Source organism: Anarrhichthys ocellatus, unplaced genomic scaffold (assembly GCF_004355925.1).
Source record: "Anarrhichthys ocellatus isolate YVR2014 unplaced genomic scaffold, GSC_Weel_1.0 scaffold24, whole genome shotgun sequence".
Lineage (NCBI taxonomy): Eukaryota > Metazoa > Chordata > Actinopteri > Perciformes > Anarhichadidae > Anarrhichthys > Anarrhichthys ocellatus.
The window spans coordinates 726,523-741,918 of record NW_022280054.1 but is presented as its reverse complement, the minus strand read 5'-3'; the positions used below and the strand labels follow the sequence as shown (position 1 = coordinate 741,918).

At 44.1% G+C, this 15,396-nt stretch overlaps 2 protein-coding genes across 3 annotated transcripts in view; one reads left to right on the top strand and one right to left on the bottom strand.

Moving 5' to 3' along the window:
- Positions 1 to 184: 184 nt before the first annotated feature.
- Positions 185 to 5,804, top strand: trim59 (tripartite motif containing 59). The gene is made up of 5 exons (XM_031860716.1): positions 185 to 586; positions 2,082 to 2,386; positions 2,494 to 2,715; positions 2,823 to 3,032; positions 3,338 to 5,804. The coding sequence occupies exons 2-5, from the start codon at positions 2,132 to 2,134 to the stop codon at positions 3,941 to 3,943; spliced, it is 1,293 nt and encodes a 430-aa protein (XP_031716576.1). The 5' UTR covers positions 185 to 586; positions 2,082 to 2,131; the 3' UTR covers positions 3,944 to 5,804.
- smc4 (structural maintenance of chromosomes 4) overlaps positions 4,973 to 15,396 on the bottom strand; it is a 16,199-nt gene continuing 5,775 nt past the window's right edge. For both annotated transcript variants that reach the window (XM_031860711.1, XM_031860712.1), the window contains 19 exons: positions 14,218 to 14,382; positions 13,676 to 13,803; positions 13,324 to 13,464; positions 12,683 to 12,833; positions 10,965 to 11,129; positions 10,612 to 10,845; positions 10,289 to 10,474; positions 9,965 to 10,126; positions 9,529 to 9,754; positions 9,365 to 9,441; positions 8,768 to 8,920; positions 8,516 to 8,642; positions 8,233 to 8,422; positions 7,932 to 8,076; positions 7,478 to 7,651; positions 6,869 to 7,051; positions 6,517 to 6,749; positions 6,217 to 6,400; positions 4,973 to 5,770 (listed from right to left, as the gene is read on the bottom strand). In XM_031860711.1, the coding sequence (XP_031716571.1) occupies positions 5,606 to 5,770; positions 6,217 to 6,400; positions 6,517 to 6,749; positions 6,869 to 7,051; positions 7,478 to 7,651; positions 7,932 to 8,076; positions 8,233 to 8,422; positions 8,516 to 8,642; positions 8,768 to 8,920; positions 9,365 to 9,441; positions 9,529 to 9,754; positions 9,965 to 10,126; positions 10,289 to 10,474; positions 10,612 to 10,845; positions 10,965 to 11,129; positions 12,683 to 12,833; positions 13,324 to 13,464; positions 13,676 to 13,803; positions 14,218 to 14,382 (3,189 nt within the window). In that variant the 3' untranslated portion in view covers positions 4,973 to 5,605. The remainder of the gene's footprint in view (positions 5,771 to 6,216; positions 6,401 to 6,516; positions 6,750 to 6,868; positions 7,052 to 7,477; positions 7,652 to 7,931; positions 8,077 to 8,232; positions 8,423 to 8,515; positions 8,643 to 8,767; positions 8,921 to 9,364; positions 9,442 to 9,528; positions 9,755 to 9,964; positions 10,127 to 10,288; positions 10,475 to 10,611; positions 10,846 to 10,964; positions 11,130 to 12,682; positions 12,834 to 13,323; positions 13,465 to 13,675; positions 13,804 to 14,217; positions 14,383 to 15,396) is intronic.

The window sequence follows — 15,396 nt, the reverse complement described above, 5'->3', positions numbered from 1 at the left end:
AAAAAAAGTGTTTTGTCCAAAAAACCTTTTTGGGAGATAGGCTACAGGATAGGTTGTCTTCGAGAAAATAAATAGTGAAACCCAAAACGAGAGACTGTGTGTGTGTGTGTGTGTGTGGTCTGTTGTGACGAAGTGGTGCGTTTAATCCTCATGCGTTTATTTCCACTTTCTTAAAAAGGTTGAGTTTGGATTCAAATATAAAAGTGCAGCCTGATTGGCCAGAGAGACGAGTTTATACGCATGCGTAGTACAGGAAATATAAATGATGCATTCGAAACTATCGGAGAAGTAGCTGTTAAGACTGGAGTACGTTAGTGACACCCACGCGCACCAAAAAGGCTGGGTGGCAATAGTGACACATGTCTTTTGAAAGAATAGCTGGTTAACTTAAGTCTGAAAACATCGCAAAACGTTTACTTTTTTCCTATTTTCTACGCAAGCATTTAAATGTGCTCCAAAAGTTTTAGCATATCCGCCTACCTCTGCCTTCAGCAAGTACGACTTTACTGAGGGCACTTGAAGGCAGCACCTTGAGGAACAGGAAATGAAAACTGTTTTGGGGCAGACTCTTTCCTCCGTGCATACGGTGAGTGTTTAACTAAAGGTTTCTCGCTTTAAAAACATCTTTCTAAATTGTATACGTTGTCACCAAGATAGAAATGTGTAAATGTTAAATTCGAAGACAAAAAATGTCTGACGGGTCGCTGAGAGAGAAGCTGCAACAGCTGTTGATGTGTCTAGCGTTACTGGTATGGGAGTGACACGGTAACGTTAGTTTAAATTAAACCTTTATAAAATACTATTTATCATGTGGGAAATATATTTTATGGTTGTTGAAGGTGTCTCTAAAATAACGTATCTTGAAGCCATAAATTGATGCTTCTTATGTGACTTTTGAAATAAAACTGCGGTTAACGGTCTCGTGATTATAAATAAATAAATAAAACTGACGCAACTGTTTCTGCAAAGTTGACCAGAACAGCCAACAAAACAATTGACAATTCCCAGAAAATGCGGAAAAAAAAATATAAAGCTGTAAAGTTTTAAATGTACCAAGTGGATACATGTCTAAAATGAATTAATTGATCATAATGAACGCTTAAAACGTTACCTGTTTGATTCTGGGCGCCAAATCGGCTGTAGTTTAACTGCATAAATGGATTCGGGTTTTTGGGGTCAGTTGCACAACTCTGCAGCCTGTCCTGACCACACAATGTGTGTTTGTGTGTTGGGACTGGGTGGGTGCTGGCAGAAGGCCTCCTATTGTCACTGCGGTGCTAGATGTAACTAGAGGAGAGAGCGCGCGCACACACCTCACTATATAACTGATCCTCTAATAGGGGCTGAGCCCTTTTTTGGCTGTTCTCTTGTTTTTCAGTACAGGATGGTTAGACTTACTTGAATGAGGCAATCCATGCTGTTAATAGGGAAACACTAATGATGCATTCAGGGGCCTTTTCATTAGATACACCTGTACAATCTAATGCAATACAGTTCCACCATAAAGTCTACTTTTATGACCCCGTCATAGAGAAATATAGTTTGTAAATAGGGAGGACAGAATATCAGGAACACCACATTATAATGTAGTCTTCCAGCATAACATCACCTTTTGACCTCGGTAATAGATATATAATTGAATTTACACATTGCTCATAATGAGCTTTGTACAGGTAGAATTTATGACAGAGCTGTTGTATTGTATTGTAATAGATTGTACATGTGTTCCCACGTTTTATCTATTTTCACAACTAATCATTTTTTATATAAAATGTCAGAAAATAGGGAAAAAGCCTATTTTTCCTCTTCACATGTCTTGTTATATCTGACCAACAGTCCAAAACACAAAGATATTGTTTTATATACGACAAGAAGAAGGTTTTACATCAAACTGCTGAGACCTTCAACTGCTTGGAAAACAAATTGAACAATAATTCATTATCAAAATAGTTCAATTTTTGTGTTAATTGACTCTGAACCCAATGACATTCTTTTAGGTCTTCACTAGGTTACGCTCACTTGACAGTTGCAGCGAGTTGATGTGTTTTGCTGAACGCGTAGCTTTTCCTCCGTCCTGCCAGATCTTCGTCTCCCTAATCCTCAGTCCTGAACCGGGCCTCTAGCCTCCACCATGGACAACCTGGAGGAAGACCTGACGTGCTCTGTGTGCTACTCGCTGTTCTCTGACCCACGCGTCCTGCCGTGCTCGCACACCTTCTGTAAGAACTGCCTGGACAACTTGCTCCGGTTGTCCACCAACTACTCCATCTGGCGTCCGCTCCGCCTGCCGCTAAAATGCCCCAACTGCCGCAGCGTGGTAGAGCTGCCCCCGATGGGCGTAGACTCTCTGCCCACCAACGTATCTCTGCGAGCCATCATCGAGAAAGTAGGAGAGAGTCATCCTTCATCCTTTATGCTACCTATCGGTCTAAGAATCCTCTTATTGCTTTATATGCTTTGCTGCTTAAGTTTGTGCTCGTCTGCTATCTCCAGTACCAGAGCGACAGTGCGCCGCAACACCCTTCCTGTCAGGAGCACCACAGGCAGCCTCTGAACATGTACTGCATCCAGGACCGCCAGCTGATCTGCGGGCTGTGTCTGACTGTCGGGCAGCACCAGGGCCATCCCATAGATGACCTCCAGGCAGCGTTCATCAGAGAGAAACAGACTCCATCGCTGCTGCTGGCCAGACTCTCTGAGCAGAGATGGACACAGGTAGGGAATCCTGTCAATGTGGCTGCAATCGGGCTGAAAAGATACTCTGAAAAGCATGTGTGGTGTGTTCATTTGGAAATGTTACCTGCCCTCTGTCCTGCTGTTAGGTGTGTGAGCTGGGGGTGCAGCTGGAGCAGGAGAAGGCCCGCTGTGAGGGTCTAGTGAGGCAGGACCAGCAGGAGGTCAATCAGTTCTTTCAGGCGCTGGAGGTGGTGCTGGCTCGCAAGAGACACGCCTACCTGGAGGCCCTGGATAAAGCCGGTGCAGAGGTGTCCCGGGCCTACGACCCCCTCATTCACACAGTGAAGGCACTACAGGTGTGTTTCAGGGCTAATGGCCGATTTACATCAGATCATAGCGCACATCATCGTCGTCACTTATTTAGGGACTGTTTCCCATCCTTGAGTGGATTAACTAAGATACTTTAGCATGGACAGGTAATATGGACAAGCGAAATATCCATTGAAGTTGGATTTAGCTACTTTCATTGATAACGTGAGGCATCCATGTTGTTTTGGTTTTTAGGCACCTCGAAGTTATTAGGCGTAATGTCGGATATATATGAGTTTCCCTGTCGTAATTACGAAAATAAAAGCCCCGATAACCATCATGTTTCCTGCAGGAAGAACAGTTGGACCTGGTGTCCCTGGGTTCATCAGTAGAGGAGGAGGACTCCCCGCTGGTCTTCCTGGAGCAGGTCCATTTATTCAGAGAGAGGGTTGAAGGGTTCATTAAAGCCCCTCTGCCCTCGGTGATCAACCTCTCCGTCACTCCGCGGGCAGCAGAGCACCTGCAGCAGCACTGGCCCGCCGTGACCATCGGGAGCCTGGAGGAAGCGCCCGTCCCTAAGGTGTGCTGCTGCACCAGATGTGGCGGCGTAGAAACCGAAGCCGGAGGAAGGGATCCGTCCGACGGCTGGGCGCAGAACTTGTGGTGGGAACTGCGGCCCACCTTCTCGTTGCTGCTGCTGGGGCTGCTGCTGCTGCTGACGGCACTGTGGGTCAACCCGGTCGGAGGGGCGTCGCTCGGTTTCTCTGTGCTCTCTCGGTTTAGTCAGTCGGTCCACGGCCTGAGCAGTGAACTGGTCACATCGGTCTGGGACACGGCGGGATCAGCGTACACGGTGCTGGAGGCCGCTGTGGAAAGATGGAGCGCTCACCTCTCCTCAGTGGGGGAAAAGGCCTCCCAGCAGCTGGCTGCCTTATTTAAAACTCTGACATCCCACTGAAACTGGAACCCTCGACATACATGTAGAGGCTGACAAAGCTTTACTTCCACACTCCTGTAGTAAAGGGAAAATACTCCTTAATACCCCTTTAAACTCCTGCTATTGTCCTGGAAAAATTCAGGCAATTGGTAAACAGACGTTCTTTAAAAAAAAAAATGTATCCGTTTATGTAGCCGTACATCTTTTTGTATATTTAATTGTCTAGTGTTCCTATTTATGGTATATTCTTCTATCTTTATACTGTCTAACTAATCAGCATTAATCATATCAAACAAGATGTTTTTATCATAGGTTTACAAAAATGTGTAAGTGAGTCACCTTTCCCAAGATGCAGTGGGACATTTCAGTGCTTAGGACTTGAGTTCAGCTGCACATGTATCTCCTTACACAGGTCTACAGGGACCGGAGCTGTATGTGAACCCTAGAGCCTGGAGAGTGGAACCAGATACACTCTGGACCTGAGATCATGTTGCAGTGATGCTCAGCTCTCAGTGGCTACCTTGCTGTGCCTTTAACCACCACGCCTTAACCTCACCCTACTTATAATAGCCAATATAGAAACTATATAATAGTCTTATTGTAGTAGACTGCATCACCACCAGGACCAATAGCTTTCTACAACTCAAGATGTCGTCAGCAGGACAGATCTTCACAGAACCACCAACTTGAGTATCTGTGAAATACCAGAACGCCGAGCTGCATTCCAAAATATCTTCCATTTATTATCTTTAATAGCTGTTGCTGGGCATATATATATAATTATTTAGAGTCTTCAATTAACCCAACTTGCATGTTTCAGACTGTGGGAGGAAGCCAGAGAACCCGAGCTGACACGGAGAGAATATGCACATTCCACACAGAGCTGTGAGGCAGCGGTGCAACCGCCCTAAATATCATGTACACAAGTATTATGCAAACTATAGTTGGTGTATATGCTACTGCAAGTATCACATACTGAAGACATTTTGATCAGTTGTATTTTTCTAAACTTGTTACTGTATTTTAAATGCTTTGTTTTGTGTCGTATTCATTAAAATAAAAATAAAAGCCATCAGTGTGACACTGCATGACGGGCCACGAGTCAATTAGTGTTGCCGTATGTTTTAAAGTGGTGCTGTGAGCTCCATTAGCTGACGCTCGCTACAGTTGTCTTTGTAGTGTGAAATATTGTGTGTCCAAGAATCAGCTGACCTCAGCAGAACATGTGTGCAAACTAGACAAATCTTGACTATTGGTGTTGGAGTTGTAACATTTATTTTAAATGCAACCAGCGAGCTGACCATTGGAGCTCGGTTTATTACCGGGGTACTGAAATTGACTTGCATAAGTTTAGGAATCTACAGGTCGGCCTGTCATGAGACTTAATTACATTTACAGAACAAAATGTAATAAAAATATCTTTGACTTTCTCTGATCAGTTCAGTGACTGAAAAAATATTAGATGTTTGTCTGTCCACACTTCAGGTTCAATTTCAATCTATTCAAAGTGACGGTTATGTTTGTGCATTTGCATTAAGGAAAAGATCTTGCCAGAAAACATTTATTGGTTCAGATAGTTAAAAAGTACAGAGAGTTAAAGAATAGCAGCATTCCATCATAAAGGACAAGGCTAAGACAAATATTTACATAATGTGTGAAAAGTAAAAAATGAACAGGAGCCCTCTAAGCAGTGACGGCATCGTGCTCTTTGAACACGATGGTCTTGGGGTTGATTCCCACGCTCTTGGTGGTGTTGTGAGTTTTGTAGATGCCGATGAGACGATCTGCGATCTCAAACATGTTGTTCCTCAGGGAGATGATGATGAACTGAGCGTTCTTTGTTTGCTCCTGCACAGAGACGAGGGAAAGAAAACAAAATGACTGATCTGGAGAGAGACTGAGGTTAGAAGCCGTCGTCTCAATCAAGTACAGCCTGGTGCTGTTAAAATGTAACCTGAAGAATGAAGTAAATATTCAAAAAGTGCAGGCCCGGTGGAGGCTCACAGTTAAATGCTTAGTACTTTGTTTTGATCCACACTCCCGAAAAACAGGCGATTTGTCTGAACTCCCCCTTTAATCCAGTGTTACGCAACAGCACAGATTAGCTCAACAGCTCTGAGAATTAACCGGCTGAATGTTTAATTACTTCTACTTCTTGTTGACTATCATTACACCACCTTCCTACTAAAAACGTACTTTGGCCCTGAGAGAGAGAGAGAGAGAGAGAGAGATCTTGAGCCCATGACTTCACCGTGTAGCTCGTCTCATTGCTTAATAAACAGGTCGACGCTCACATAAATGTAACAGGCCACAATGGAGACGTTCTTGAAGTCGAGGGCAGCATCTATCTCGTCCATGAAGTAGAGCGGCGTGGGCTTGTAGTGGTGCAGAGCGAACACCAAGGCCAAGGAGCTGAGGGTCTTTTCCCCTCCCGACAGGTTGAAGATCTTCTTCCAGCTCTTCTTTGGAGGACGCACACTAAAGAGCGGGAAACAGAAAATCTGAGCTCAAAACAAGAAAGGACGCGATTGAACAAGCAGCAAACAGGAATCAACACATGAGCCTTTGGTCTGTTTTGTCTCCTCTCTCTTTACCTGAACATGATTCCCTCAGAGAAGGGGTCTAAACTGTCCACCAGCTCTAGCTCGGCATCGCCACCCAGTGTGAGCATCTGGTAGTTCTCCTTCAGCTTGTTCGTGATCATGTTGAATCCGCTCATGAACTCGTTGAGGTGCTGCTTGCGCAGGTCCTCGTAGCCCCGTTTGAACCGGTCCCTCTCTGTGGTGATCTCGTCCAGCTGAGCCACGCGCTGCAGGTACAGCTCCTCCTGAACACACACACACACACACACACACACACACACACACACACACACACACGTTGACATCGTTGCTGTGAACTAAAGACTTATGACTAAAGGTTAGCCAGAAGGAGGCCTGTTTGTACCTTCTTCTTGTACTCGGCAATGGCCCCGAGGTTGGGCTTCATCTGAGCGCTCTTGGTCTCCAGAGTGATCATCTTGTTGATGATGATGTTGGGATTGGAGATTTCTTCGAGTTCAGCAGACGTAAGAACAGGAAGTTCCTCGGCTGGCTCTCCCTCAATAGTATGAATGGACAGCTTGGTGGCCTGAAGAATATAAAGATGAGACACGATGGTAAAACACATTACTCTACAGATCATCAATGTGGACACAACTAACTAACATCCAACCATTCAATAACGGAAAAAAAAAAAAAAGTTAAAAACCTGCCTTTATTTCAGGAAAAACAAAAAGACATCTGAAATCTTGAACACCATTTTTAATACAGAGCACATTTCAATTTAAAACTGCCAAATTACAGCAGAGCCCCTAAAATGACTCATTCAAACCGCATCAGGAGAGAATTACTATAAAATAAAGAATTACTTGAGAAAGTAATGTTCGAGAAGCTTTTATTGCTCGTTAGACCAATCGTCCGTAATGTCGCAGATCTCCTGCTTCTCCACTATTACTTCGGTTAGTAGAACGTTATCGTTACTAAGAGAAGTCGTAGCTCACACTTCATCACCCACCTCTTTCTGCCAGTGTTTGATTTTGTTGTTGTGTTCCGTGATGTTGGTCTCGATCTGTTCGATGCGCAGCCGCACGCTGAGCGACTCCTCCTGCATGGCGTGCTCTTGCTGCTGCAGGACCTTTATCTCCTTCAACACCCCCTGGTACTGCTGCTGCACCTCAGGAAGCGCGGCCTGGAGGACAAGAAAGAAGTGCGGTAGTCAGCTTGTTTCACTTTGGACTTAGAAGTAAGCGAGACGTGGCCATTCTACAAAGTCTAAAATCGTATTTCAACTGTTTATTGTAGTTTTCCTGCTTGATCAGAAGCTATGTACACTGCAAAAAGACGATAAACTGCTGTCAAGAATGGAGCAGAAAACTAATACTGGTATAAAATATAATGTTTTTCTGTGAAAATCTGTCTAAAACAAAAACAATGAACCTTAAACAGTAAGAAAAGTTAAGAGTGCCGACCTCAGCCTCCTGACAGGCCTTCATGACCTCCCCGGCCTCGTCTTCCAGTTTCTTCAGGTGCTCAGTGAGCTCAGCCATGGACTTCTGATTCTCCTCCAGCTCGGCCTGCACACGACTCACACTCTCCTCACACTTCTTCAGGTTGCTACAAAGGGGACAAAAGACAGACATCGGCCTCTGTCAGAGTGGTTACAAGGATCTCAGCAGGTGAGTTCAAGTACATCAACGTAACGGGTGTTTCCTCAATGTGTGTGAACAATGCAAACGGGTAACTACAGAGCTTGAACATGCGTTTCCTCACCGGTCAGCGGTCTTTATGGCTACTTTGGCCTTGGTTATGGTGGAGGAGCAGTCGTCTAGCTCCTTGTTGATCTTGTCGAGCTTGTCCTGCTGAGCCTTCAGCTTGTGGCTGTTGATGTCTACGATGAGGGTGTGGAGCCGTTTCACCTCGCTCTCCACCTTCCCAGCCCTGCTGGACGCCGCCTCATAGTCTGAGGAGGAGGAGAGGGTTATGAAGGGAGAACGGAATAGCAGAGAATGATGATTCAAAATGAACTTATTAACATATTTAACAATGAGCCTACCTTTCTTGAAGGCCTCCAGGCTCTTCTCCAGCTGTTTCTGTTTGGCCTTGTCCGGGGCAGCAGCCAGCACATTGGCCTCAAGTTCCTTGATCTGAAGTTTCAAGTGAGCCTCCTGATCAGCCAGACTCTGAAGGAAGGACAGAAGGAAACGTGTTACGGATGGCTATGGAGTAGTAGGGGTCAACATTAACATCCCCAAATGAGCGAGACACAAACTCAGTGGCTGAACAGGAAGACGTGTATTTGCCGTACAGTCATGCTTTTGGCGTATTTTTCCAGCGTGTTCTTCATATCTCGGAGCTGTGGCCTCAGGCGCTGGACGCTCTCTTCTAGCTGCAGCCGTTTCTCCTGGCAGTCCTGCAGCTTTGACACCTTCTCATTCAGCTTGCTCTCCATAAGGTCGAGCTGCAGAAAACACATGAAAAGCATCATTAGCCTCGTATTCCAACAGCCTGCTGTGGGGATCGTCTAACAACGGGTTCCATTTTCATCCAGCGTCTCAGAATTACTTCTTATAACGTGCTCATGGTAAAACTTAAATAATACTCGCTAACGGCGGGAATTAAAGGATATATATATATAATCTAATCTGCTTTTTGAGTTATTCTATTACTCTCTTGTGGACAGTATGCCTACTCGTTATGTTAATGTTTAAGAAGCCCGTCTTGGTATAAATATAACATGAAGCACTTCTCATGGTTCAGCTGCCTCTGTGTTCTACAAAGCAGGCAAAGGTGTATAAATGCAGCCATTCATCTGAACAAACTCTGTTAACGAGGAGTTAGAATCTAAGAATTGTTGGCCAGTTCGGGCCAATGTTCTACTGTAAGACGTGTGATAGAAACGGACCTCCTCCTGGGACACCTCAGCACCAATAGAGGAGCCCATCCGGCCCTTCAGTGGTCGTCCTCCTCCAGTCATGGTTCCTGTGAAGCACAGTCACACCACAGAGAGATTAAAAACAGACTTGTAAAAACAGGATGTAGTATCTTTCCTGAGAGTGGGCCACCCACCAGCCATCTCAATGATCTGTCCCTTCAGGGTGACCACTCTCCAGCGCTTGTCTTTTTGGAAGGCCATCCGTGTGGCCTGCTCCATGTCCTGGGCCACCAGGGTGTCCCTCAGGGCGAAGTAGAAAGCCGGTCGCACGCTCGCATCCTTCACACGCACCATGTCAAAGAGACGGGGGCAGTCCTCCGGAGTGCGAATGGGAGCCATGTTTCTCTCCCACACCTTCATCTGGAAAAACAAAGAAGGAAGTGAGGAGGTCTGAGACAGCGCAGCGAGATGAGGATATCATTTATTATTGTTTTAAAGCTTAGTAAATGTATAACCAACTCCCATGACCACCTACTGAAGTCAGTACTAGAGTGTAGCATGTATGATATTCAAACCAATCCCTCCATAATGACTCACTCTCTACACACCCCGGAGTGCGATGACTGTTACCTTGTCGAGACCAATGAAGGTGGCGAACCCGATGTTTTGCTCTTTGAGGAACATGACACATTTCTGAGCCGTATCGATGGTATCCACTAGGATGTTGTCCAAGGCGCCACAACTAGAGGAAATGGCCACGTCATACTTCTCTTCAATGGCTCCGAGGTCTCCCTACATGCACAACAACAAAAATGATGACACTTCTGCTTTTTATTCCAGACCATGAATGCTTAAAAGTTAAATACATTTGTAAAGGCGGAATTGGTGTTATTATATAGCCACGATGCACACCATAGCTAGATGACCATGAGTTATGTTATAACAGTGTTTTACCAATCTTCCGAAGATGCCGGGGATTCTGCCACTCTTCTTCTGCTGCATGAGGGCGTCCAGGACTCGTCCTCGACTGCGGTTGGAGGACAGAGAGCTCTTGGCTTCGTCCACCTTCTGCCTCATCTCCCTCACCACTTCCCTCGTCTCGCTGTCCGCCTTCATCAGCTGCTCCAGCGCTCCTTCATCCTGAGGAGGAAAAAGAAAAAGGAGCAAATTAACTTCAGATATAGTGAGCACCAGCTGGATACTTACAGTAGTAAGGTATAACATGTCCCATGGAAATGCCGTAACAAAAGCGATTTAAACAAGGTTGAGCTTTTTACCTTTTTGAGCTCCTGTTCTTTCTGGGGTATTTTGACTTCCAGGTCTTTGATGGCCGCACGGCGCTCACGCAGCGTGTCAGAAGTCGTCTGAAGCGTCTGCTTGGCCGTGTTGAGCTGTGTCAGAGCCGTGTTGTGGCGGCTGAGGTAGATGTCAAGCTCCGACTGAGCCAGGTCCATGCGAGACCGGGTCTCATTTACAGCCTTGCTGAGCTCCATCAGCTCTTTCTCTTTGGTCTGGAGAATACAAACAAGAGGAGCGGTTGGAAGACTAAGAAGCAATGAAAAAACAAATATCTCCATCTTAAGTTAAACAAAAGCATGCAACAAAGTAACACCAGGACGTATACACGCACCTCTTTGTCCTGTTGCAAACCGCTGGTCTCTTCCTTGAGACTCTCCATCACCTCCTCCAGTTTCTTCTCTTCCTTCACCTTCTGCTTCTCCTGCTCCTCCTTGCGAGCGGTTGCCTCAGAGATGGCCTTTTCACTGCTGGCTGGCACACCGCGCACCTCCTCCAGCTGGAAGATGAGCCAGATAACAACAGATGAGATGGGTTCTACACCTGTCTAGGTCCTGTAAGGACATCACTCATCAACACACACACTTCAACTAAACAAGAGTTTAACAGCCCGTTGCCTCTTGAATTAGATAATGAGATTAAGGGATCAGTAAAGACTTCATCAGAACACAAGAGGTACAAAGTAAATGGATTGAATACGCTTTTTGCAAGTGCCAAAGCACACAACTGTAATCAACTATAAACACACGTTCAGAACTGAGCAACTGCTGGTTAAATCTGCCACTTGGCAGGACTGACACAAGGCAAGGAGTGGTGTGTGTGTGTGTGTGTGTGTGTGTGTGTGTGTGTGTACAGTCTATGTTTTGTAGGGTTAACAGTGGGTGAAATGTGGCTGTGGCTGCTTGGGAGTGTTACACAAGCCAGGCCATAGTTAACTACCACACAGTAGAACACTGCTCCCCAGAGGTCCGCCTGCCTCTGACCACGATGTGTAGGCGGAGCAGATACGAGTTGTTAAAGCAGCGAGGGAGAAGGCGACGCTTGACTCTCCGTTTGTGTGAAAACATGTTGCAGTGAGTGCGCAAGTTAGAGAAACAGGAACTCCATCAATAGTGAAACAGAGCACGAGTGTCAACAGACACGCACTAACAATCAACGTGTGTGACTCCACAGCCCCCTAGTGGATCGTTTGGGGCAGATATCTCTTCCTGCCATCAACTTTGGTTTACAATTTTGAAACTGGATTTTTCTGAACGCATGTTAACTCATCTCACACTTTAGCAACTGAGACAGCATCGTGTCCAAGCCCAACAGGAATTAGTAGCAATATTCACTTTTTTTTGTATATCATCTGAATATCATGCAGTGATGTCAGTTGAATTTCTTCATAAACTATAACTCTTCCAACAGCCAGTTTGTTTAAAACACTACACTACCTTTCATATTTTTACACAAATTTAGATTATCTTTCAAATTTGCTTTATTTTAATAATAAAATAATCCATGTTTATCATCGACAACAGAAGATGAACCATACTTAAAAACACACAAACGGTACACTGTTGTGCTCTCAACTGTATAACATGGACCAGTGAACTGAGGGATGCTTATAAAAAATAAAACCTTCTCAACCGACACGTGAAGTCAATGTGATTCATACTAAAGACAAGTTCAAATGTTGTTGGATTCATTTAGGTTTCTGTAAAGACTCGACAAATGTCATTTTCTCTAACCCTCCAAACAACAAGCAGTGTGTCTTCTAGAAGCAACGGAAGTTGTATTTTTAGTGCCCATGTTTTTTTCTTGGCCCCGGGACAAAACAAACAGCTCCACTGGAGTGTGTTACCACCGCTGCTAGCTTGTCTTGATTTAGTACAACCCTGTGTTTGTGTATGGACACGCATTGTAAATGATGGAAAAACTGAGATAATTATGCTCTCTTGACAGATTATGCGACCGTGTGCCTCTACTGTGATACTGTCCAAGTGAAATAATGACTGAAACGCAGGTACATGCAGCCACTGGACCGTGTGCAATAGTGCACCAACACACCTTTTCTTTGTCCTTTTCCAGCTGCTTCTGCAGTTTCTTGCTCTTGCTCTTGGAGTGCTTAATCTTCTCACGCACTTCAACGTCCTGCAGGTCCAGCTGGGTGAACTTCTCCTTCTGCGTCTCGATGTACTTGTTGAGCTTATTTTGTTTCCTGGGGGAGGAACAGCATATTTACAGAGTACACTCAAGTCAATCATGGAAAAATCAACTGAAATACGACATGAAGTATGAGAATACAAAGAAATATGCAAAACAAGTTATGCATAACAAATAATAATAATCCCCAGATCTATAATATAACACGGTAAACTAATCATAGTAAAGCTCAGACAGTTTAAAAATGATCTATGGTCATCAAAGCCATAAAAAGTTGTGAGTTGTGGCATCTAGAACAACACGTTTCGCAAGGAGAGAACACTTTTCTATATATTTGTGTAAGAATCACATTTTAGGACACATAAATTACAGATACTTCTACACTTTTCTAAACCTGAATTGGACTTTTGCCACTAAACCAGATCAAGATCAAGATAGGCACTGACAACAGCCACAACATGATTACATTAGTAGAAAGGTTAGTAACCTTCCAGGCATGTTACATTGGTTGGTAGAGGGGCAGAAGAGGACAGGAGGAGTCTTACTTCTCCACATTTTTGAGCTCTTGGTTCATTTTCTCCATCTCTTGTGATATCTTTGCATTTTTCTCAGTCAGGTCCTTGGTGTCCTCCAAGATCTTCTGCTTCTCCTGCTCTTTATCGACAACACGCTTGTGCAGATCATGACTAATGACAAAGAGAGATCAGGAGAAGAACAGTGAGTGGTAAAAACTGTTTACACACAAAGAAATTGGCACCTGACACCAAAGAAGGGTCACGCTGCCCCGGTGAGTTTTAAAAAGAACATTGGCATTCATTCAATATTTGTTTCTATGCTATTGTTGGGTCAGGTCTACGTTGGAATCTAATGACATTACATTGTTGCTGGTGCACTCACACATAATACTGGCAGAGCCGACTCTTGTGTTTGAAGATGTCATTTTCCAGAGTGAGGAACTCCACAGCTTTGTTCTTTTCGCCCTCCAAAGCGTTCTTCTCCTTCTCCACATGCTTTACTCGGTTGAGCTATACACATAAATTATAATGCATTAGTGACATGTACAGCATCTCCATCATTCTGGTGCCACATAATGATTTTTGATAAAAGCTACAATAGCATTAATTTCTTTCTAATCACTCCAGCATCTTATTACATATACTGTAAAAAAAAAAACCCCCAACATGAATCATGTCTGGGGCAGCTGGCCCAGCTATGTACCAACTTATCTTACACAACTATAAAAATGTATTATTTATTATAATTTCAGAAATGTGCATCAACATCTTCCAAACACACACACACACACACACACACACACTAAAAAGCCTCTTCAAACTGTAACCTCTACTGTATAAATTAAGCAAATTAAGTCAGGACACAGGAAGAAGAGTTGGTTCCCTTAGGAGTGTGTGAGCAGATAGTGTGTGAGTGTATGTCACCTTCTCCCCCCTCTGCTCATTGAGCAGCTCAATGCGGCGTGCCAGGGTTAGGATCGGCTCCTTGAGGCGGCAGGAGCCGATGATGTCCTCCAGGTACTCCAGCATGCCCTCGTCGTGCTCCGTCTGGCCTTTAGGCTTCATCATGGCGATCTGCTCCACCTCGCCCTAAGGACAGTCCAGAGCAACACACGGACAGAGACACGCGTCACTCACTGAAAACACAGAGCTAAAAGTTTGAATAAAACACGCATATAATTAAATAAATTAAATATAAAATGCCCTCAACACTCACTTTTAAGATATAAGGTTAATTAAATGTATGTCTCTAGACTTAAAAATAAGGCTGGTCTACTACACACACACACACTTTCATGTAGAGTGTACATAAAAAATATCTCTAGAGGCTCCCTTTGGGAACACAATGACTTTTCCCCACTCAGTGAAAGTGAGAATAACCAACAGCATTTAAGTGGACTAAACAGTCAGCTAAATAAAAAGAGAACATACAATTAAAAAACTGTAGATATGATTAAATCTGATGATTGGGTAAATTGTTTTATCAGACATTTTAAAATGCTTCAGACACTTCGAAGTATTAATGTTGTAACAACACATAACCTTACCACCCCACCCACAATCACCAACTCTGCACATTACAACTAGTGTTAAAAAAATTCAAATAAAATTATAATTATCAAATTAAAAGTGATATAAAAATGAATGAAAATGTTTGACTTCGTAGCTACACCTTGGTGGAAATGCCAAATACTATTTCTCCTTATGTTGGGGACAAGTCTCCAATCTAATATTCGTCTGAACATGTGTTCTTTTATTTTGTTTTTAGGTCAGCTAGCTCAGGGTGACAAAATGTCTTATGTAAAGATATTATGTTAAACGCATATCAACTGCAGAAATAGAAAAAGCTATGTCTCAAATTATGTTTCACATATTACTTTTAAGAATGAAAGAAAAGAGAAGCCAGTCGAGGTCGTCGTTCTCTGTTCTGACCGGTGCACTAAATAGCCAGCGGTCCCTCAGCCAGAGGCCGGGAAGTGGCCTTGGAGAAAAGCTGAAGCCTCTTCCCAAACTCATGCAGCCATGTCATAGACAGAGAGCTGAAAACCCGACATATACACACACACACACACACACACACACACACACACACACACACACACA

Bases quoted from the DNA above. Each gene is read 5' to 3' on its own strand.
- trim59 (XM_031860716.1), top strand. From the start codon at position 2,132: ATGGACAACCTGGAGGAAGACCTGACGTGCTCTGTGTGCTACTCGCTG. The intron at 2,716-2,822 runs GTAGGGAATCCT...TCCTGCTGTTAG, and splicing joins CTGAGCAGAGATGGACACAG to GTGTGTGAGCTGGGGGTGCA. The intron at 3,033-3,337 runs GTGTGTTTCAGG...TGTTTCCTGCAG, and splicing joins ACACAGTGAAGGCACTACAG to GAAGAACAGTTGGACCTGGT.